Source organism: Coffea arabica, chromosome 2e, assembly GCF_036785885.1.
Source record: "Coffea arabica cultivar ET-39 chromosome 2e, Coffea Arabica ET-39 HiFi, whole genome shotgun sequence".
NCBI classification, from domain to species: domain Eukaryota; kingdom Viridiplantae; phylum Streptophyta; class Magnoliopsida; order Gentianales; family Rubiaceae; genus Coffea; species Coffea arabica.
The window spans coordinates 19,836,873-19,861,391 of NC_092313.1; the positions used below are offsets into that span (position 1 = coordinate 19,836,873).

The following is a 24,519-nucleotide window of genomic DNA, read 5'->3' on the forward strand; positions in this document are numbered from 1 at the left end:
TTGTTTGAAATTTTATTTTATTCTTTTCTAGATCCATATCGATTATGAATAGATAAGAAGTAATAGTTACTAACTATATGATTCTAATAGTTTATGGAATTTCTATCCATATAAAATATATGAGCTCCAAAAAAAAAAAGGATAACTCATAAAAGACATTATAACATATCAAAGGAACAATAAAAAATAAAACAAAATAATCCTTATCAAATTATCAGCAAAAACATATCGCCGATAATGTCAGCCCATATTAATGTCATGGCGAACAAGACCCTTCTCAACAAGAACAACCCGAACAATGGAATCCGTTATTCAACTGATTGATAGATATTAAATTCTATTCCATAACATAAAACCACAAAGCAAAAAAAAAAAACTAAAACTAAAACTAAAACTAACTTCTCCAAACTAAATAACCCACGCTTTTATAGCAGCAAAAACAAAAACAAAAATTAATTAATATCTATTTAGGTATAACAAACCTAATACAATTAATTATCTCTCCGGTAAGTATATCTACTCTTGATTCAATGGCAGATATATCATTATTATAGAGAAATATTCGCACCACATGCACATGAATTCCCATTTGAAAATCATTACATGCATTGTTGCATTATACTAAATGCTAAGCTTAAATCTGGGAATTGCCACGCTTTTGTGTGGCACCGAAACCGAAGTATCGTTAAAAAATAAAAAGTCGGGTATCACAACGTGGATCATTTTCTTCTCGAAAGGCCAGCGTGGCACGGAAACCGAAGTATTGTTAAAACGTCGCGTATCACAACGTGGATCATTTTCTTCTCGAAAGGCCAGTTGTAAGGTAACACTTCTCTTCTTAAGAATTTATAAAAAATGCCGTCTTATCGAAGTTATCCCAATCTTCTCTATGAAGGTTCCCAAGTCCATTTCTTTTTTCCAACAGACGACCGAAGTCCTTTTCTGTTAGTATTGTTTTGCTGACTCCTGGCAGCTCTGCGTTCTAGAAACACACCGCTGCTATTATTAAATAAACTAATCTTTTTTTTTTTTTTTTTTTTTTGTCGAAATGATAGATGTGTGTATAACCTAAGCTAGCCTAGTCTAAGGGGAAGGAGAGGGGATTCGATGTGAGTACAGACTCCATCGATGAAGGTCAATTAAGACCGCAGACAGGGATTGAACCCCTGACCTCCAGCATCACCTTTAATGGTGATGAACACTGGACCAAATGGCCAGTGGCTATTAAATAAACTAATCATTCCCTGAAAATAAGTAGGAGGAGTAGTAACAATTAGGATCTTTTCTAGATCTTTCTCATGCCAAGGAAAGGTCAAGTCAACTTGGGCCAAACTTATCGCCGGTACAATAATTCCAAGAGTAGGGAAGGAACTCCTGTGTTTCCCGATTTGAGCTAAACTGGTCAGATGGAGTATTTGAATTGAATTCCAATCAATTCAATTAGTAGGACGCGTTCGAGTTTGATTTGCTTTGCTGAGTAAATTACACATAAATAAATAATGCATACTACTACTTTTGGATTCAGTAGAATTTTAAATTTGATTCCACAAAAATTTGCTTAAATTCAATTCAATGAGCTAATAATCCAAATTTTCACTTACATTCAAATTTGTTAAAATAAATAAACTCTAACACAATGAAGTGTTAAAGTTGAAATAAAATCGTTTACACTACTAATGTCAAGACCCTATTGTATGTATTAAGAATTCATTACGAAATCCAACTCACTGAAAGAGGAAGAGGAAGTTTGGGTCTCCAATGGCCTCAAAATCCTTGCGCCAAACAATTGGGTGAGCGTTTGGATTGTAATTTTTCGCAGAAAAATTTCAATACTTTTGTGAAAACTTTTTTCCATCATTATTATTTTACTTTACATATATTAAATTATAATAATATATTTTTCTACGACGAAAAAGCTTTAATTAAAAATTAGGGATTCAAATGAGGGCGAAGTAATTGCTTTAGTAGTTTACTACGGAGTGCTGAAAGACAAGCGATAGAAAAGCACTGCTGCGTTCTAGGTACGTAGCAAGTAGTAGACAGACACCTTCACTGTCAATCAAAAAAATAAGTAGACCTCCTTGTCAATTGTCTTAAATTTTCTAAAATTTAATTATATTGTAGAGAATAATTAATACAAGTATCAGAATCGGTAGTTAAAATTTATAATCAAAATACAAAAATAAAACACTATATAAAAACTAATTATTTAAAATTAGAATCTAGAATCAATTGATAATTAATTAAAATAATCAACAGACAATAATCGTGTAGTAGTACTGCAACGAGTTACGAGTCTGTAATGGTAGTACAGCAAGTCACGACAAAACAAAGAAAAGTCACCAGAGGCAGTGCAACGTTTAATACCCCCCAAAAAAAAGGAAAAGAAAATCAATGCCCAAACCAAACGGGTCCCCATCTCCAATTTCTCTCTCCGCTCCATCTTCTCCATATCTCTTCTTATTTGTTCTTCACACTGCTACCCTCATATTCCATTTCATCATCACTTTGAAGCAGGTACAATTGGTCTTTTGTCTTTTTTTTTCTTATGAATAATAAATTTTGGTTGGTTACAATTATTGTTCATGTCCGGTATGTTGAGTTTAGTGCCTTTTTTTTTTTTTTTTTTGTATTTTGTTGGAATTTATAGAGTTTTAACTTGATTGGGTATGTGTGAAATCCTCGAATTTTCTGATTTACTGTCTGGGGTTTTATTTGTTTCCTCGAAGAGAGAAATAATTTTTGCTCAAGGGGGAAAATTCACCTAAGAAAATGCCATCAGGATGAGCTTCGTGTAATTCACTTGGTCCATTAGCAAAGAACTGATCTATTTCTCTGCTTCGTCATGACTTTTGATTTGTGGGTTTCCATCTTTCAGCTGAATTTGCTTTGGTGCGATTGATTAGAATTTGAATTACTGTTCAATCTTCTCTTTTTTGACCGTCATCTTTCTTTCTGAATTTGGAGAAATATTTCCTTTGTGTTCTGATCGGTCGACCTTTCCCTCCCCGTATTTCTTCCTTATGTCAGGACTGGAGATTTGCCTGTAAATTAAAGAACGAATTCTTGTCTAAATTGAACCTTAAAGCGTTTAATCATTTTTCTGGGGTGAGTTACGTGGGCAACATAAACGATAGACAGGTTTTGATGATAGGTTTCTTGTTGATTTTCTTCCGGAATTTGTACTTAATGATACCACGGTAACAAGATACCTTTCTTGTATTCTATGTTTCTTGTTGCTTTTATCAATTATTTGACAAATTGATAGGTTTTTATCACTCTCTGCTTCTATATGACGTGTCTAGACCCTTGAATTAATCTATCATAGTGTGTCCAGCAATGTGGAATTGGGTGGATTTGTGGTCAAAATTGCCTGTTTTTATTCTGGTCTGACGGTGGTGTATTGACTTTCAATTGCAGTGGAGCAGCTGCTTGTTTGGAACACATGAATTAGAGGTTGATTACAAGATTGGACGCAGTTTAGTTAGACAGCTTATAGGAAACGTTTCTTGATGGGGGGTATATTGAGTGCTAATAATAACAAGGTTAGCTCGAGTCAACTCTGCGATATTTCGCAGATTGAAACATGCAAGAGGCAGAGGACGTCATCGAGCTTTTGGGAGGATAATCCACGATTAATCCCCAGCCTTCCTGATGAAATATCACTTCAGATAATTGCTCGACTGCCCAGAATTTACTACTTGAATGCAAAGTTAGTGTCACGCAGCTGGAAAGCCGCAATTTTGAGTCCAGAACTTTATAGGTTAAGAAAATACCTTGGGACTACAGAGGAGCACCTCTATATTCTGACTAAGGTTGATGGCGATAAGCTTGTGTGGAATGCTTTGGACCCGATGTCCGGGAAATGGCAAAGGTTACCACCAATGCCTAATGTCGGTATTGAAGATGGATCAAGAAGGGGTTTCTCTGGACTTAAGGTGTGGAACATGGTAGGTTCAAGCACTAGAATTGCAGATGCCATACGAGGTTGGCTTGGGAGAAAGGATGCATTGGATCAAATTCCATATTGTGGAGGTGCTGTCGGAGCAGTTGATGGCTGCCTCTATGTCCTGGGTGGATTTTGCAGGGCTGCAGTCATGAAAAGTGTATGGCGATATGATCCAATTCTAAATGCGTGGAGTGAAGTGAGTCCCATGTCTACCTGTAGAGCTTATTGCAAGACAGGTGTTTTAAACAATAAGCTTTATGTTGTTGGAGGTGTAAGTCGAGGTCGTGGTGTATTGAGTCCTCTTCAATCTGCTGAAGTTTTTGACCCTCGTACTGGAATATGGTCTGAAGTCCCTAGCATGCCATTTTCAAAAGCTCAGATGATGCCAACTGCTTTCCTAGCTGATATACTCAAGCCTGTTGCAACTGGGATGACTTCCTATAGAGGGAAATTATACGTTCCTCAGAGTTTGTTTTGCTGGCCCTTTTTTGTTGATGTGGGAGGTGAGGTGTATGATCCAGAAACAAATTCATGGGTTGAAATGCCAATGGGCATGGGAGAAGGTTGGCCTGCAAGGCAGGCTGGAACCAAATTGAGCGTTATCGTTGATGGAGACTTGTATGCACTCGATCCATCTAGTTCTTTAGATAGTGCGAGGATCAAATTTTATGATCACCGAGATGACACTTGGAAAGCAGTCAGAGGAGATGTACCCATTCGTGACTTAACTGATTCTGATTCTGAGTCTCCTTATCTACTTGCCGGCTTTCTTGGGAAACTGCATGTAATCACTAAAGATGCAAACCAAAATATCTTGGTCTTGCAGGCTGATAGGCGAAATCAATTAGCTTCCCAATCAGCCTCTTCTGTTAGTTTAGATGAATCCTCCAAGGAAGAGCTCTCTGGACCACTGGCTGGATCAGAAGCCATTCTTTGGAATGTTATTGCAAACAGGAGTGCTGGATCTGCTGAGCTGGTCAGCTGTCAGATCCTTGATTTTTAATGAAAGTAAGGCTATGGTTATTCTTGCTTTACTATGGCCATCTTCTGTAGGTATATGTTTGATGAATTTGACTTTGACACGCCTGTCAAATCAAGATATCAGGGCCACTGAAGAAGCTGTTATATCTTGTTTATCTATGCAACTTAGATTGGGCAAGTGTTAATGTATATGGTTCGGGAAACATGTATTGCACGGGATGATTTGTTAGTTTAATTTGAAAATGATCAAATGATCCATCATGTGAGTAATTTATTATCAATGTTGATGGTTATTATACCTACATAAATCAGACAGTGCAAATCTACATTATTATCTCTTTAGTACGTTGATATTCTTTCCGAATTTGCTTTAACTGTTCCATAATTCATGTTATGTAGTTTATACGCTGCAGCTCACATATTAGCAATAGCTTTGTCATTACTGCTGCTTGAAAGATCTTCAATGCCCAATGATTGAAATTCCTGATATTCATTCTTTTACTTGCTAGTTTCCTGCAAATATCATATATGAGTTTTCATGATGTAGAAGAAAATTTGGCTCCCTGGATCAATATCCCTTCATTGTTTAGTTTATTTTATAATTTTTTTTTATTTTTTTGGTTAATGAATTCAAGTCCAATTCATAAGAAGGTGGCCTCGAAAAGAATTGGGACTCTTACTAGAAGTAGGTCTACGGGAAGAAAGATGTTTTAGTGGTTAATTGTTTTGCTGTTTGAAATTAATTTTGGGGGACAGTGATCAACAAGTTTCATTCCCAGAAAATTGTTGTTGGACAAGGAAAGCAAGATTTTGTTAGTAGTCCATAATCCGACTATTGGAACTATTGGTGCAAGATCATTTATACATCTCCATCATCATCTACATGGTTCCAATTCTGAATTTTGGTTTAGACATCTTGAAGAAATTTTTACTATGATTAGCATAGTTATTGCTGAAGCAAATAGCAGGAGTTTAAGACTAGTAAATAAGATGGGCACAGAAAATAGTCTTAGTCCTGAAATGCTAGATAAAGTTCTAAGGCTTTATTGCAGTAGTACATGCTGGACATCACAACACAAAGATATGGTTGACGACGGACGCTCGAATGTAGGATAGTTTTATGTTCCAGCAAAATTTGACTCTTGTGAATAACTTATGACACAGTTCATGCAGTCCGCATAAATCCTATCATAACAATGATGCCTTTCCATGCATGAGCTATAGTTTCTGTTCCCGCATAACAGGTACTCTACAAAAAAAGGAAGAAAAAAAGAAAAAAGAAAAAAAGCAAAGCAGAACAAAAACCTTTAGAACTTTTCGCAAAAAAATGAATTAAATATAGGAAAAAGCTTTGAACTTAGATTGGGCTGGAGAACTGCATCACGTTATAAGATATGCAGGAGGATAAAGCTAGTAAATCTGATTAATCCTTACCATTGTTTAGGAAAGGAGGCTTTTCATCCTCCTTGATGCTTCCAAGATGTTATCCCTGCGCCCAAAAGCAGTAACCCTTATGAATTCTTCCCCGCCTGGACCAAAGCCACTCCCTGGAACCGTGGTTACATGTGTTTTCTCGAGTATTTCGCTGAAAACATCCCAAGATTTTGAGCCAGGGAAATGCACCCAGACATAAGGGGCGTTTACCCCGCCATAAACCCTTAATCCCAGTGAAGTGAAAGAGTCGACCAGTATCCTTGCGTTCTCCTTGTAGTGATCAACAGCAGAATATACGGCCTGGGAACAATGCGCAAGCCCAAAAAAAAGAATAAAATGAGGAAAGACAAAAAAGAGGATAATGATCAGTATCATCGCTCGTGGGCAATAATAAGTGAAAAAAACTCACGGTGAGTCCCTCTGGGGATAGACAAGCCAGTCCGCCAGCCTGAGCTACATTTGAAGCTCCATTGAAGCAGGTGCATATGATACGATTGAAGTCGTGCAGAACGGGAAAGCCATCAGAGTACAGCAGTTCATCAGGCACCACAGTCCAACCAAGACGCACTCCTGTGAAACCAGCTATCTTGGAGAAGGATGAAACTTCAATGGCAACCTTCAGAGATTGAGAGTTAGATTTAGATGCAGAGCCAGTAGTTGTTGGATTTTGCAATAAAAAGGCTAAAACGCGAAATAACCTATCTGAAGAAACATCTCGTGATCAAGATTTGATTTGTGAAGTCGCTTCATCATTTGTTTGATGAGCTCGACAAACACTTCTGGATCAAACTCTTTAATTTATTAAGTTAATTAATACGACTAGTGAATCAAGCTCCATTTGAGTAACTAACTCAAGGTCTCTGTATACCTTGCGTGCACCGGGAATTTCGTAGATTGATCGAGGACTTTCATCGGAGACAAAAGCTGCGTAAGCAGAATCATATACAATAATTGATCCATTTTCTTGAGCAAATTCCACGAGCTGCTCCAATTGCTCCCTCGATGCAGCTTGGCCGGTCGGATTGTTTGGAGAACAAAAAAAGATGATATCAGTTCTTGAAGTCTCATGCAGATCCGGGAAGAAATTATTTTCAGGTCCACATTTCATGTACTCAATTTTCTGGTATCTCCCGGATGCATGATCAAATTCGCCAGTCTGCCCCATTATTACACCAGAATCGATGTAGGCCTGCCTCAGGAATGATAAACGTTACCAAAAGATTTCGAACCCAATAAATAATAACGTCTGATGTACTATCAAGAAGCAAATCTAAATTAGAACTGAAGGCATGTGTCACTAATAGAATACTAATGTTACTATTACCGGAAATGATGGGTCCTGTACTGCAATTGTTACTTTGGATCCAAGAAGCAGCTGTAATAAATTTCAGAAGAAGAAATGAGGTTTAGCAAACGCTCGTAAAAATGAAACACTGAGCTGGACAGATACCAGTATATCATAGATAAATTATAACGACTACAGATGCAAATTGCACCAACACATGTGTTCATGACCTGAAGGCGTGAAATTTCACTCTGTGAGCCATCCGATATGAAAACTTCCGTGTCCTTTATCTGTAAATCCTTGTACAAGGTTTCTGCAATTGCTTTCCTTAATTCCTGCGTGATATGAAAAAGATACTAGTTTATAATTTTTAGTTGATATCTAGAATATATAGCATAGATTAGATGATACTACATGCATGCACAGATGGAGTCGATCACCTTGTTCCCTTGCTCCAATCCGTACCCTTTATAACCTTCAGGTGTTGATAGACAGCGAGCATACTGCAATTTTCAGCAAATTTATGTGTAAACAACGATTAATGGCCTACTCATACAACACTAGACCCCAACCCAACAACCCAAAAAAAAAAAGAAAAAAAAAACTGGAGGACACATATAATTAACAAACATTACCAAATCAAGAAACTTATTTTATTTTTAATCAGGGTAAATTGTGTTGTATATTAACTTAACTTTAAGAGTGGGGAACATCTGTGTTTATCCCTTGAAAATATATACGTCGGATTTTTGCGCAACTATTTCAATGGTTATGTCCATAGATGAGGGGATTGTCCTCAGAGAGCCTGTGCAACTATTTCAATACTAAACCACTTATGTAATTATCTCCGCATGCATCTCAAACCTGCGAAAAGGTCTTAGACTTGTCTGTTAAAGAAAGTGCGTTGTTAGAGAAGAAGATTCTTTTGGAGGACGGATAACTTTACAAGAAAGCTGACTTCAACTAGGAAATTTAACTGAAATTGTGTTTCATTTGAGACCATATTTTCCATGTTTGGCGTACTTCTCTTTTTTGTCACAGCCCCACAAGAAAGACAACAGGAAACTTCAGCTGGAGTTCATGAAGGCCTGCACGTGGTGCATTGTTTCTCGCTAAATGGCAAAAAAAAAATTAAAAGTTTAGGAAAGTGTCCTGCTTAAAGAAAATTCAAATCACAAAATGATGAGGTAGATATATATATATATAGGACATCGACAATATCCGTTTTTGCAACGGAATTGAACTTTTTGTGATCCATCAATTTTGGATAAAGTTTTTCTCTGACTATTGTGTCTTTTTGTAGTAATGTTATTTTCACATATTATGAGGAGTTCTTGGTGGGCTTTGTTCATAACATAAAACAGAAACTACCATGAGTTTTACGACCATATATATATATATATATATATATTAGTGAAAATCTGATGCTCTGGCACTTCTAGACCACCATATTTCCTTCCATTTTGTCTTTTATATATTCTCCAACCCAGACCGGCTACTTTTCTCTCCTGCCTAGCTAGTATTGAAATAATTTAGGATATTCCATTTTTCATCATCTTAACCAGTGAATATCAGAGGGTATGCAAGATTACAAATGAAATTTCCATATTTTTCTAGATCTGGTAGTTGCTGGCCGGACCTTACCTTAAAATTTTAGGGACTTTATACACCCTCGAGGGCTAGCTTACACTCTTCCCCTCCCCCCCACACCCCCCTAAACAAAAAAGGGATTAGTCAACTAGGGGGACGGGGGGAGCTTCGATACTCAGCTTATATGCATATAGTCCTTGCAACATGGCTAGGTTGATCAGATTTGAAAAACAAGGCAAAACTAAGTACAAAAGCTGTTTTGGGATGGCTTGTCTCGAGCTCAACCAAATATCTTCTCAAAAATCAAAAAACAAAATTTATAGGTATTTAAGGGATCTACAACCGCATGCAATAATTGCACCAACTTTCGTATATACTTGGATGCTAAACCGCATCATTTTTATCTGAGGAATGCCTATAAGAAATTTGAAGTGGATGTTGAACGATCGACCAGAATTGTTGAGGTGCTTGCATTTAGGTACCTACTTCACAGATCATCAAACTACTCAACGGTTTGATTCAGATGTCACTACGTAAACGTTATTTGGTGAAAGCTAAAAGCATAAAATAAGCGACAACTTATTATTATACTCTTTGTTTTAGGGTTCGTGATACTAAGCTTGAATCACTTAGAAATCAAGTTACCTCCCTCTTCTAAAGTTTGACTAGCAATCAAAATATTGGTCGAACTAATATACAAGGGCAGAATTAATCCCAGAGAGTCTTGTCACCTGTCAGACCGGTAAAATGTTGCATGAAGACCGTTTTAACATCAAGGATCTGTTGAATAATGTGGAAATTTAACAAACCATTCATTTAGCTCCAGGATTCTAGATTATTCGTTGAATTCTTGTTTTCTCCACGCTCAAAAGCAAATTAAAAACCTTGCGGTACGTTATTACTCTTTTGGAAGAACCTTGACCATCGGAAAGAACTTGCAAATTTCAAAACTTAGCCAACTTAGATCGGCCAATTTCGTTCATCAACTTCTTGATTGAATTTTTCTAAGCAGATTAAATTTCTAAGAAATGATACTCCTAAACTCGGATGGATGATTATCTTAGTAGCTCTTGAAATGAAGATGGTACTTACTGTCGAACAGATCAACTTACATTAGCCATGCTTAATGCTACGATTTCTGGCAGCGGCTCGGTGGTGTCACCAATCCCAAGGCTTATTAATTTTGCGTGAGGGTACTTCTTCATATGCTCAAGTTCGCGGCTTGAGATCTATAGAACAGCAAGAAGTAAGTAAGCTTTAAGACATAAAACCCTAATATCAACAGGAAGGGAAAGACCGCTCCATGAAATTTGGTAGGATCGAACAGAATAAAATGGTTATCAAATAGGATGTTGATTAACAAAGTTCTGCAAAAATCATTTGGATAGAGGAAGATGGTGATAGCTTGATCTAGAGGCTAGAGCAGTACGGGGGCCTCATGCACATCTGTGAAAAACGGGATAAAGAAAATACAAGCTAAGCAGATGGTGCATCACCCAAGAAACCAAAAAATGTGTACTAACCTCCGGAAACAGATAGTTGTTTTGCAACTTTTCCATATTGACATTCCGGGATACCCTTGTCCTTGTGAAATAATCAGGCGCTGCGTTCACCATTTGCATCGTTTATACATGTCATAATATATACCTTAGTCTTGATGTGCGCTCGTATGATGATATAGTAAAACAGACATAGACAAGAGTGGAGTTGATGATCACATACCAGCTGCTACCACTGATGTTTCCATTTGTGCTTTCAACCTGCATAACAATACAACAATCAATGAAACTGACGATTATACATATATGATGAAATTTATGGGCATAATGTTCGTGCATGGAGGAACTATAATCACTACGGTTATGTGATTAAAGCATTACCTAGACCTAGACTCCAGCAAAACTGGGCAGTGCATGATAGAACTGCCGGTTGATATCTTATACATGATTTTATTTCTGATGAATGTGTGGAAATAAGAATTGGTGTGAGGTGACTAGCAAAAAGCATGTAATAGTTTATGAGTTGAGGATATATAGATAGATATATATAGCGGACGCTACCATGCATGAACAAGGTTTTGAATTGAATTTGTCACTCTGAAGTTATTTGTGTCCTTATTGTATGTCAAAGGCTCAAAGCAGACAACGATGCACCAATTTCTTTGCTGTAGGCCCTCACTTTGAATCATCCACATGTGAAATCGATTAATAGTAATACATGGTTCACACTTGCTTTTTTTTTTTCCCTGGTCTTTATTCTTACAATTCTAGATGTGTTGTTGGACTAGGTTATAGATGGTGCTCGTGTAACTTTCGAGCAGGGAAATTTGTTTAGAAATTGTTGTATCCATCTAATTTCTATTAAAAACTCCTTTTCGCCGGTACATTGCATACAATTCCTCCACACCACCGCCTCCCCACCGGCCCCCTTCTCTTTCTTTTGATAGCATAATGTAGAGTGAGGTGAGGGTGGAACCAGAATGGCATTATCATTAAGATAAAAACGTTAGCGCCACCTCCACCAGCCCCTTCTCTTTCTTTTGATAGCATAATGTAGAGTGAGGTGAGGATGGGAACCAGAATGGTATTATATCTGTTACTTGATATTTTTTTAGAGCACAAGAAATATATTTGAATTTCCTAACAAAAGAAGGGAATGAATATATTTTATTTTATCTTTCAAGAGGATCAATAGTGATTCCTCACTTATTCCTTTTTGATGATTCAAACTTGTGACCTATCGATTATAGATGAATCATCTTATCAACAAAGTTATATGATAGCTCCTGAAGATAAAAACAAAAAAAAACAAAAAAAGGATGGCTGTGATGATAGTTTATGAGGACAATTTGGAGTTCACTTCTCTGATAATGCAATCTCCACATGCCACCAATAAGATGGCTGTGACAATTCTAGTGGTGCTGGTGGCTCAAAGCAAGGTCATTGGTCCTGTTCTTTTTTATAGCATATGCTTATACTATAAGCTAACAAGTTAGCCAGCACTAGGGATATATGTCTAGCTTTGACCCTGTATAATTAAGTATGGCATACTACATAATCATTTCCGGTACTCCGACGGGGATGAAGGTATGTTCAATGCAGTTTTGATCTGTTTTCCTGCAGTCCAAAATTTATACATTTGAATGAGCAAGTCCGGTCTTATGAATTAATAAACGTGCAGCATTTTGATCCAAGGCAGCTAGAGACATATCGCAATGTTTCTGTGAAATGTCGGGGAATCTTTCTTGTTCTGTAAAATTTCTTATCTTGAAATCAAAAGATCAGAAACATGATGACGACAGTCTAACCCCAAGAAATCCAATGGAGAATCCCACACAGATTTTCTTTCTTTCTTTTTTTTTTTTTTAAAAAAAAAAATTTTTTGTTAAGGAAGAAGTAACATCTAGACATGCTTGATGACTCATGCATGAGTAATTAGGAGACTTTCTTTGCGGATGATTTCTCAAATTAATCCTCCCGTACTTGTTGCACTAATTACATCTACCAATTTTCCACCGAATTTCCTTTGTTCAAGCCTGCGAAATAAGAGCTCTCATAAAATTAATGCAGATAAAAGTTGAAAGACTCCTTTAAATGTTACAAATTGGTCAAGTAGCCAGCCAGTTAAACAATTAATGTAATCAAAACAAATTAGGTATGGGTACGTACTTGTTAGATGTTACTTACTACTACTTTTATATGCTATTGCTTTTGTTCACGCAACTGGGAAGATACTAAGCATTTATGCCCGAGAAATAGTAGTACTATACAAATATGTTGACTAAACCAAACTACATCTGACAGTTTCTCAAATAACGCCAAAGCAGCACGTATATTCTAGATACATATACAGAAGAGCTTTAAGAAAATATGCAGAAAAAGGCAGAAGAAAATAAAATGTCCACCAACCTGCTGCTAGTAATTTAGCGAGAGATCAACTAAAAGTAGACTCTGACCTTTGGAAATAGATTAATTGGGCAGAGGAAGTGCCGCATCCCACCCAGAACCTTGCAAACAATTAATTATGACACATAAAATATTGACTTTTCTTGGCCTTTAGTTTACTGCGTAAACTATATATGGTAAACACTGGAGAAATAGTCATCATTTTGAAAAAAAATTCCAGGTTTTGAAAACCAAACTGAACAGCTGCTGTGATTAAAGACTCAAATATGTTCATCGGTCAGAGTTCAAATGAGTCCAAGAAGCTCCAAATTAAACAAATATTGCCAGGGCATTATTTTCTTATGTACGCAAGCAATACTCATGGGGATAGCCAGGACAGAAGAATAATTATTGACTTAAATCAGTCAAACTTTTTACCGCGCATTCATTTGAAGTTTGGAACCGTGACTAATTGCAGAGAGAAACCTCTCGTTTTCGCGTACGTGGAAGAAGAGTTGATGAGGCCAAAAAAGCCAAAATGGAGGAATTGGCGAGTCAAGGCTGAAGACATCGAAAGAGGCCAACTGTCAGCAATTTAGCCAGAGCCCTTTTTGAAATTGCGTATTCAAGGCGTGCATAAAGTATCAACGCCCGCTTTGAGATTTGTTCGAACAACGTACCTGATCATCCTACGTAGGCAGATATATAGGCTCTTGACTTCTTTCTAATTCTAGCTAGAATATCTGTGCAAAGACAAAATGCTTGCGTTATATAAATCATCTTAGTAATGTTCACTTTGGACTTCCGAGTTCGAAGGTTGGAAAATTCTAATTCCTGAAGTGAGCAACAACTAATAACGCATGCCTGCCAAATTTGTTTTTTGAGCTTTATGAAGTTTCAAAACCTGTTTTAGACTTAGACTTGTGGAAAGATGCGAAACATTAATTCTTCTTATTTAGATGCATGCATCAGAAAACCAAATTTATTCGGTCGGTATAGGCTCTATATCCTTTGTTGAAAGATTGGGAGTCCAACCTTGTTAAAGGCTTAAAGCATGCAAGATAATATATTTGTTTGGCAGTACTTCAAGTATATATAACAGGAGTTTCTTGTTTTGGAACTAGTATAATCACGTTTAAGGCCCCCCACAGGCAGCTCGGGCGGACTTCGCGTTCTTAGTTAAGGCGCCGGTCCTGGTTTCGATTCCGCGCTTGGGCTGCTTGGGGTAATTTCCTGAGGATCGGTGGGGCCCGCTCTCCTCGGGGTTGGTAGGATTAGTCGGGGTGAGACCCGACACCTTCCAACTGAAAAAAAAAAAAAAAATCACGTTTAAGGATATATATGGTGAACTTGGATCTTTTCTTTTCTTTTTTTCCTTTTTATGTACCTAAGCAAGTGCTTCTTTTATCTCAACATGTACCTACTTGATTAACCGAATACTGAAATTGTAGTAAGTATGATTTTTCTTCATAGCCTTTCTATCGTCCCCACCCACCTTAACTTTCTTCATCTCCATGGCCATTTCCTTGGCCTACATATGTGTATATATATATATCACTCCCTGATCGCCAGACTGAATATATTATAAAAAAGTTGTTGGCCATGCGTCTTGGTCAATAGCTTAGTCACAAATCGAAATAAGAAAAAAGAAATGAAAAGGAACCATAGATAGAAGTTGAAGGATTAAGGTGGACGTACGTAGCATTCCAGCCCAGTTGACTGGTAAAATTATCATACTCAAATAGCTAGTATTATCAGGTGACGTACTGATCAATTTATTTTCTTTTCTTATTGTTTTCCTTGTCTCTTTTTGGTAGGAGTAAATCTTATACGGGGAGACACTAACCTTGGAACTTCCTCGTTGGTAACCTTCTCGGAAACTTTGTGGTAAAATTATTTAAGAGAACTGACGCCATGCAACAATTTCTTGAATTTTTACTTCTTCATTATTCATCAATTGTGGAATTAGATAAGGAGTGTTGTCGGAGATAACAACTATTTATGGCAAGGCATGACTGCAAGCTTAGTCTACAAAATGTTTTATTAACAAATTGAAATTGTGCGGACAGACATGATTCATTGCCAATACATAGTAACTTTTTGCATTATGCGTGCGATTCACCAATTACTATAGGAAATTTAGCTATTATCAATTAATTTTACAACTTGTGAATTGCAATTTACAACGTGTGAGGTGTTTTGCAGTACATTTCTCCAACATTTCGCACTATTGATTGTTCTTAACCCCCAATGCTTGCTTGTAGAACTTGAAACTGTAGGTAAATCACACAACGGATTTTTTGTCTCACTTTCTGTGCCGCTCTCTCACACACTTTTTATTATATTACTATTTCTCCTTCATAAACATCATATTTTAATTTTTTTTTATTTTCTTAAAATCCAATAATTATTAACTAGATGACAACGCAGATACTTAAAATACATGTGTTTAAAAAAAATGTATTCACACACATAATTAGTGAGGGATGGAAATATTCATTTTTTGAAATATGAGGGATGGAGAAATTCATTTTGTGAAATGTGAGGGATGAAAAAATCATTTTACAAAATGTGAGGGACGAAAAAATTTATTTTATCAAATGTGGAGGACTATAGATCAGATTATGTAAAATATAATTTGACAAATTTACCCTTCAAAAATGATAACGTGCCTTGCACGTGATGGATTCCGGCCAAAAAATGATCGGAAACCTAGTTAAGGACTAAATTTGACCGATGTGAATATTTAAGGGACATAAAATTACACTTTTAAAAGTGAGGGACGAAAAAAGTCATTTTACAAAATGTGAAGGACGTTTTGGATGATTTTCCCAAAAAAGAAGGTATTGCACATTTCGAGCCAATAATAATCCTGCAAATTAAGCCCAAGCCGTAAACCAACTGAGCTTTCTTAAGGTTAACAGACTTGAGGCCCAGACCCAGAGCCTCAAAGTACTGGATAAATTGGGATTAGTGCAGCAGCTATGGCCTATGGACATTGTGGGTTAAATTCCTATAATGGCTCTCTCTCCAAGACAGAGACTGATTTTGATCGTCTTAATTATTCTTAGGAACGAGATACTACGATTAAAAGGCTAATTAAGATCCAAAGTGCAAAGTGAAAATGTGTTCGAAACTTTTACAGATACAAAAGTTGCTTTGCTGCTAAGTCCAAACAGTACATGAGAGGAGATTATTTAAAATAATTTTTTTAGAATAAGTAGGGTAATGCCTTTTATGATTTAATTATGTAGTTGAAAATGTGACGTAGGAAATGGAAATTTTTTTGGTATAAAAACATTTTTAAACACACGCACAATTTAACTCTATAAAACTGTTTCTTATTGTTAGGATTGGTTATGAAAAAGCTTAGTATAAATTAATCAATTTTAACACATATTTTTTGGGTTGACCTATATATCTAAAATCGGTTTAATTCCTACAAATTCCAAGTTTTAAGAGACGGGGAGTCTGAGAAAATGAGATTTATATGGGTTAATAGAATAATAATCGGTAATAGTTTGGCTTTTGATGAGTATAATCTTTTGAATTTGGCCTAAAAAAAAGAATTTGGCATCTAATAATTCAAAGTCCCTCTCATATTTAACCCAAAAAAGAAGAAGAAGAAGAAAAAAGGGATAACAAACATAAACTCATTTCATTAAAAAATATATATATTTTAAGGGGGAGGGGCTGGAAAGAAAAAAAGAATGGACTCGTGCTAGCCATATGTGATGTATATATATATATATATATACCTGTACATCAAAAAGCGCTAATGCTTTCTTGAGCCAATTTTTTCCTATTTCAACAAATTTGTGAAAAATCAAATAACGTATTTGTAAATTACATTTTAATTTAAAAGAATGCATTTTGTTGATGCATTTTTCACCTTTGGAATGAAATTCAAAAATCGCCACCGTCTCTGGAAAAGTCAGTTCACATTTTCTGGGAATTTACTTGAGCAAAGTTTAGTTGAAAATCAACCCGGGAAACAGATCTCAGTCGCAATTCAAGTAAACCGCTTCGGCTTATTAGCTTTCTCTCTACGCTAAGGCGTAGCGTTGCCGGAACGCGGTCTGTAAACACACTTCTGCTGCTGCCATTGTGAGCTGCTACTACTAGTACAATAACAAGGTACAAGGCGGCGTCTATACATACACTCCCGCCCCTCAGTCGCTGTCTCGTTCGCTTTTCACTTTTAGTAGTTTTCAGTTTCCTTTGTCGGGGCCTGGTTGCCTGTACTTCCCTCTTTTCTCCTTTTCAAAATCCTAGTACTGAGAAATTCTCCTTGTAGTAAAATTTCCTACAAATTAGAGGTTTCTTCTAGGGTTTATCATTCCTCCGCTGTAGCTCTACTCTTTTGGTACGCCTTTTTTCCTCTACCGAGATTGCTTTCTACTTCCTTCTGCAGTACTAGCTCTCGCGATTGTTTTCGATTATTGATGGTAATACAATTTTATGAAGACTTTTTTTTTGTTTTCTTTTATTTCTTGATTTTTAATTCCTTTCGTATGTTGTAATGCTCCAGTTTTAATGGCGACATTTGGAGCAGCAGCTGCTTCAAGTTACAACCCCAACCGCTCTGCTGAGGTTGATTTTTTCTTTTCCTATTGTTCTGCTCTTTCCTTTATTTCTTTTCGCTATTATTGCTGTACTTATTACCATTGCGATTCTTGGTTGGGTGTTAATTGAAGGTGGTGCAACCGCCCAGTGATTCTGTGTCCAGCCTTTGTTTCAGTCCGAAGGCTAACTTCCTTGTCGCCACTTCTTGGGATAATCAGGTGGGAGCTGTTTCCCTCTTCAATTCAATGCTTTATTCATAGAATTCCTTTTTTTTTTTTAATTAATGTTGTTGCTTTACTATTTTACTTTTTAATGTTAGTCCTGCTATTAGTTGTTCAAAGGTTTTGGAATAATGTTTTTGATGTCTAAACGGAGGATTTGTGCACCTGAACTTTTTAGTTTGATGGTGAAATAATCGATTTTGATATAAACTTTTGGGGTTGCCACCATTGACTTATGTTTTTCTGTTACATAAGCCTCAGTAGCTGTAGATAAACTCTCTCTCTCTCTCTCTCTTTTGTGTGTGAGCGGTGGAAATTTTTCTTTATTTTGGGGACTGGAGCTTAAAATTGTGAGCAATACTGCTGCATCTTGTAGGTGAGATGTTGGGAGGTAATGCGGTCTGGAACCAATGTTAGTACCCTGCCTAAGGCTGCAATGGCGCATGACCAACCGGTAATGTATTTGATCCCTGTGCTATATGGTTCTCCAATTATGTATGATTTTGGGTTGTTCCTTGACCCTTCAGTTTTAATGTGTGGTAGGTTCTGTGCTCCACGTGGAAGGACGATGGAACTACTGTCTTTTCTGGAGGATGTGATAAGCAAGCCAAGATGTGGCCTCTGTTATCTGGTGGTCAGCCAGTGCAAGTGGCCATGCATGATGCCCCCATCAAGGAGATTGCTTGGGTCCCTGAAATGAACATGTTGGTAACTGGAAGCTGGGACAAGACATTGAGGTGGCCATTGATTTTAACTCTTTTTAAAATTTTAATTGGACTCACCAATTGTGTATTTTCTCTTGTGTACTATTACTATATAATATACTAGTGTAATGTTATTTTTCCTTGTATGTTGATGACTAGAATTTGTGAAATCTGAACTTGTTATATCCTGTCTTTGGATTTTGATATATCTATATTCAGTGATTGATCGTTCGTCATGCATACTGGCTTTTGGAATAAGATAACTAGATCATTTTCAAGACACATGTATTGTTGGGCAGACATCATCTATACTCCTAGTGTGCATTGCCGTTGAAGTTTTGTGTTCCTGCTTAATGTTATAATCTCCATGCTTTTCGAAATATGTCAATGGTTCTATGGGTTTACTGAACTTTGTGCCCTTTGAAAATTGCACTTGATTTTCATTTGATCCCATGCTAGTCTCAACAGATGTGAGACTTTTGTGTTAATCGGCTTTCTGTTACTATTCTTTTTTTAATGATCCCTTCTGAAGTTTTGTGTGAACCTGATTAATCATCCTTTTGTTTTTCTTTCATTTGAAAGTGGAGAATCTTCCCTTGGTCACCATCATGGTTCTAATTAGTTTTCTCTTTCAGGTATTGGGATTTGAGACAGCCGAATCCAGCTCATGTTCAACAACTTCCTGAGCGCTGCTATGCCCTTACTGTTAGATATCCTCTGATGGTTGTTGGAACTGCTGATAGAAATCTTATAGTGTATAATTTGCAGAACCCTCAGGTATTTATTTTCTATTACAAATGACTGAACTCAAAGAACTGGTTGGGAAGTTACTGGTGTAATATAATATAGAAGTAAGATCATGCTAGTGTGAACGTTGTCTTTGATGAAACGAAGAACTGCTTTCAGTGACTTAGAAATGGTATATAATTTAATATGCACTCCTACACCAATAAATATCTCTTCGGACATATGCTCCAGATTGTTCTCTAAGACCATGTTCGGTCTTCCTTGCTTTAGGTGCCATCAAGGATCAAACTATATATATATATATATATATATTGAGTCAAAGTTTGAAGTCTATTTGTTGTCTATGTATTGTGGTAGTCCCCTATTAGAATGTTGAGGACTACCACTCAGTGACAAAGGATGCTTATGATGTATGAACTTCTTGAATCTCCTGACGTTGGGGGGAGGTGGAGTCAAAAATTTTACCAGGAGGAAAAGAAAAGATTTACATGACTGGCCAAAGTGGTTTGAGCTTCAGTTACGATGACTATGTATCAGAATATTTTATAACAGGCTTCGACCTTGAAGATTTGTATTGTTTCCCCCCAGAATTCACCAACTTTGCAAGCAGAAACCCAGCTTTAAATTGATGTTAGATGTAAAACATTTTGTTCTATCTTTTTTCTATCACCAGTGATCATGTAAGGGAGAAGTTTATCTGGCTGTAAACTACTTTCGAATTGGTATGAGAAATAGTACCAACCTGTCAGTGGTTGAACTGCTTCCAAATCTTTGATTCCAAAAATGAAATCTTTGATTTCACTGTTTCCCTTCTCTCCCTTGTCGAGGAAGAAATCCCTACTTTGTCCAGACATATAGTTAATGATTCATGTATTTCTTCTTCTATCAGTGGTGGCTTCTGCAAGTTAGTTATACTTGAATTCACTGCTTTGACATTTTTTCGAAGCTTTGTGCATGGGTAGTGTTTATATGTATGTATAACAAATTAGGCTTCAGCTTAATTGGTTGGTAGTACTTAATGGTTTTCTTTATTCTTCACAAAGTTTTCTTTTTCTCCGGTTTGGGTGTCACATGGCAGAATTAACTTCGTAAAACTGTTATAGTCTACATTGTGGCTTGGAACCCTATGCAACTTCTCAACCAAAACTGACAGTTAAGTGTTTTCATAAAAGAAGGTAGAAGTGGGGTTGCAATTTCATATGCTTCTCGTGTCTGCTGTTATCGTGGTAGTTGCTTAGGACTTGTATGATTGCATAATTATATTATAGACAACTTGATTGTAACTTTCTCTATCCTTTTCCACTGAAATGTTGCTTTTCAATGAAAAGTAGACTGCTAACATTTTGAATTTGTTGTTTATGGTGTTGAGAAAAAGTCAATATAGTTTATTTGTAACTGCAGACAGAGTTCAAGAGAATCACTTCGCCGCTAAAGTACCAGACGAGGTGTTTAGCTGCCTTTCCTGATCAGCAAGGTTTTCTGGTAAGTAAATTTTTTGTTCTAGTAGTCTTTTGAACAATCATTGATGAGTTTTCTGCTCATCCAATGGTAATCTTTCTTAGCTTCACTTGACATTTTCTCAGTGATGAAAACAAAATTGTGTCATACTGAAATTTTTGAGAAAAAGCTTGGGGGTGCTTTTCAATTAGTATTATTTTAAATGAACTTATTTCTAGTTCTTATTTCTTGTGAATTTTGCTAATGATGTTATCTGTGGCATTGTTGCTCTCCAGGTTGGCTCCATAGAAGGCAGGGTTGGAGTTCATCATCTTGATGATGCACAACAAAATAAAAATTTCACCTTCAAGTGCCACAGAGAGGGCAACGAGATTTATTCTGTCAATTCGCTGAACTTTCACCCTGTAAGAACTTTTCATCTGATTTTAATTGTTCCTTTTTTATTTGGTTGTTTAGTAAGCCAACTTCTCTTCAAACTTTCATGGAGATGAAGATGTAGCTACTATACATCGAAATCTTTTGTCAGTTGGATGTTGAATGTAGTCTTCAGAGGTTCAAACGAAGTAATAGTAATTTTGTAGTAGATTTTTTTCTGCATTCATAATGTTTGCATTATGGGGTTCTTTACCTGACACATAATTCTTGATTGATTACAATTATTTGGATTAGTTGAATACATAATGAAAACCTCATCCATATTTGTAGTTCCCTGACATGTTTGGCCATGAATTTCTGATGTTGATAACTTATTTAATCTCCCTGAACTGGTGACTTCTTGGTGCTATATTGCGCTCTTCTTTATCAATAATTTGGTTAAATGGATAAAGTTGTCCAAAAGAATCGAAAAGAAAATCTCTTATTCCTTGGATCAATTGATTGACATGTTGTGTTCATTAGCTTCCCCTTGCCAGTAAATTCTTTGCTCAGAAACAAGAAAAGATCTTGGTGATGAACCTGTAAGCTGTAACACTTGATCAAGGTGAGCACAGCCTGATTTGGGCTTGTAGAATTGGCTCAGGGTCATGTTTGTTTTGTTCATTTCATGTTTGAAAGCAGAAAAGGGTTTCAGAAACTTACCTTTGTTTTTATCTTTACTGGATTTTATACTCACATGGTCCGTCTGGAATCAGTTGTCTGCATCTTAAAACTTGTTAAACAGTCATTTTATCATCTTATGCGAATTACAGATCCCTAATGCTGTGCACCTATATGCGATTGAGTGCCATACATTTTTCCAGTTTGGCTCTTCTCCCTTGCAAGATCTGACATTCCTTTGTCTCAGGTCCATCATACATTTGCAACTGCTGGTTCTGATGGTGCCTTCAACTTCTGGGACAAGGATAGCAAACAGAGGCTTAAGGTATTTTTCTTTCCGGCAAAAAACTTACCGATCATTAAACTATAACGTGCGTCGACTTTTGATCATCGAACAATTTTTCATCATAAATTGGCCACTAAACTAACTAATCAACACAACCGTGGCCATTTCATGAATTTTGGCTCTTAATCTACAAAACAATCAGAACATCCAACGGTATTTCTGTCCACCACTAATTAGACCCTATACCCTTGCTCCATTAAATTCCAGCAAAATAACTCCAGTACTAAATGTATCAGATCCTATTTCTTGCAGTTCTTCAAGATTAGCGCATGTGGTATTTTTACCAACTCCAGAATTCATCCAATATAATTAACACTTAGTGGTGGACAAAAAACCTCTTAAGCATTCTGATTTTTTGTAGATTAAGAGCCAAAATCCACGAAATGGCCATGGTTGTACTAATTAGTCAATTTAGTGGCCAAATAATGATGAAAAATTGTTTGATGGTCAAAAGTCGACGCAAGCAATAGTTCAATGGCCACTAAGGTTTTTTGCCCTTTTTATTCCAATGTATGCTTATAGTCAGTTCCACTGGAGTTATTAAGAGATTTTCTGTATTTGACAGCTAGTGTTTTTCCTAACTATTCCTCAGGCTTATTGATGCAAGGGAGTGGATGAGATTTTTCCTAAAAAGATCTTGAGTACAATCTCAGTTGTCATAAATTTACAAGACAAGTCTTTCATGGGTTTAGTTTTTCTAGTTCCTCATATCAAAGCTTGGGGAAAATTGAACACATGCTAGGCCTTACTGGGTTTTTCCATGCTGCTGTCTGAATTTCATTTGAGAATCATATAATAGTATGATTTTTTAAATTAACTTTCCCTCTTTTTAGTCTCCTTTTTCAATTGAATATTAAAATTGGCTATATTTTCTATTTTTTGTTGTGGAACATTCCCAACCTCTTATTCTTTCCCATTTTCATTGTTCTGCTTATCCTATGTTATGGGATTTTTGTACTTACTATTTTGTTTACTGGTTAGGCTATGTCGAGGTGCAGCCAACCCATTCCTTGCAGCACATTCAACAGTGATGGTTCAATATTTGCATATTCGGTACGACTTACTTTCGTTAGATTGTGTTCTAGAAAATTGGTGTTATTACCTTGTGATAAAGCTTGTTCTTCCGCCCAACACCAGCTGCCCCAGGTTCTCCCCCCCCCCCCCCCCCCAACCCCCCACCAAAAAAAAAACCCATGTGGGGGGAAGAAAGAAGTGGAAAGGAAAAAAAAGAAAAAGAAAAAAGGAAATATTATGAGCATTTTATTTTGGGATCATCTGTTTTATGCTAGCAATACTTAATTCTAGAATCTTTAGATTTGAACTTGTATCACGGAGTTCTAGAGAAGGTATTGGAGTAGTGAAATTGTTCTTCAGGTAGTTGACATTGCATGTTATCCAACAATATATACTTAGTTCTTGTAGTTTCATGGGTTTATGTTATTTGCAGTGTAAACTATGTCAATGATCAATATTTTTGGTCTTTGTAATGCAGGTATGTTATGACTGGAGCAAGGGCGCTGAAAATCACAATCCAGCAACTGCAAAGACCTACATACTTCTGCACTCAGTACAGGTAAGCTACCCTTTTTCCCCCCACATTTGCAATTTAGTTATTTCAATAAGATATACGTGAGATCCTGTCTGCTAACTGAAAGCCATTCGTGCTCCTGCTCTTTTGCAGGAAAGTGAGATTAAAGGCAAGCCAAGAATTGCCACTGGAAGAAAGTGAAGCGGGTAGTCATTATCATAGGTGAAGAATAGACATTTTGTTCTGTACATGATATTCTATCAAAATAGGAGTGTCTTTTTGCTTTGAGCGCCTATGTTTCTTGTTAGTTAAATTTTTGCATTCCCTTGATATGGCGTTTTCAAGTGTCCCCTTTCCAGATTGGCATTTGCCATTACTTTTGTTGTTTTGAGTTGGGGTGCATCAAATATCGCCCTTATTATATAGTTCTTAGAATGATTCCACTTCTTCCGTCTTTATAGAGGCTTTTCGTGTTTAAGAGCAGCATTAATTCATTAGATCCAGTTTAATTCGTTACTAGGAATTTGAATTTCACTAGCGGTAGCAACCATAGCAACAGCGTCCTGGCTGGTTGCCATGATTTTGGGGACAGGTGTTTTGACAACACAGGCAAAAGCAGAATTTACAGTTGCCTTGAAACTCCTGCAAATTTGGAACAACAAAACAAAGATGGGGGCAGAAGTAACGGAACATGAATGGTCTACATTTTGTTCCGTCCCTTTTACTTTTCGCATTTGTTTTGGGTTCGGCGTTAAGGCCTCTCAAGATGATGTACACAAGTGGTCCTTTAC

General features: G+C 36.7%; 3 protein-coding genes across 5 annotated transcripts; 2 read left to right on the top strand and 1 right to left on the bottom strand.

Moving 5' to 3' along the window:
* Positions 1-2,376: 2,376 nt before the first annotated feature.
* LOC113731700 (F-box/kelch-repeat protein At1g22040) lies at positions 2,377-5,238 on the top strand. Its single transcript, XM_027257097.2, has 2 exons — positions 2,377-2,517; positions 3,421-5,238. Exon 2 carries the CDS (start codon positions 3,513-3,515, stop codon positions 4,950-4,952), a length of 1,440 nt encoding a protein of 479 aa, XP_027112898.2. The 5' UTR covers positions 2,377-2,517; positions 3,421-3,512; the 3' UTR covers positions 4,953-5,238.
* Positions 5,239-5,951: 713 nt separating this feature from the next.
* LOC113731701 (aminotransferase ALD1, chloroplastic) lies at positions 5,952-11,239 on the bottom strand. The gene is made up of 11 exons (XM_027257098.2): positions 11,120-11,239; positions 10,962-10,999; positions 10,763-10,842; positions 10,352-10,468; positions 8,090-8,152; positions 7,880-7,984; positions 7,689-7,739; positions 7,233-7,553; positions 6,774-6,980; positions 6,365-6,664; positions 5,952-6,179 (listed from the first exon to the last, which is right to left on the bottom strand). The coding sequence occupies exons 1-10, from the start codon at positions 11,182-11,184 to the stop codon at positions 6,371-6,373; spliced, it is 1,341 nt and encodes a 446-aa protein (XP_027112899.1). The 5' UTR covers positions 11,185-11,239; the 3' UTR covers positions 5,952-6,179; positions 6,365-6,370.
* Positions 11,240-17,119: 5,880 nt separating this feature from the next.
* LOC113731702 (protein RAE1) lies at positions 17,120-24,211 on the top strand. Of its 3 annotated transcripts, none has more exons than XM_027257100.2 (12): positions 17,120-17,260; positions 17,655-17,716; positions 17,821-17,907; positions 18,287-18,364; positions 18,454-18,647; positions 19,250-19,391; positions 20,763-20,843; positions 21,095-21,223; positions 22,102-22,179; positions 23,182-23,253; positions 23,693-23,773; positions 23,882-24,211. In XM_027257100.2, exons 2-12 carry the CDS (start codon positions 17,660-17,662, stop codon positions 23,927-23,929), a joined length of 1,047 nt encoding a protein of 348 aa, XP_027112901.2. In that variant the 5' UTR covers positions 17,120-17,260; positions 17,655-17,659; the 3' UTR covers positions 23,930-24,211. The 3 variants fall into 3 exon arrangements, with proteins under 3 accessions (XP_027112901.2, XP_027112902.2, XP_027112900.2); XM_027257101.2 differs by having other exon boundaries at positions 17,170-17,489; XM_027257099.2 differs by lacking the exon at positions 17,120-17,260 and adding an exon at positions 17,407-17,571.
* Positions 24,212-24,519: the final 308 nt, after the last annotated feature.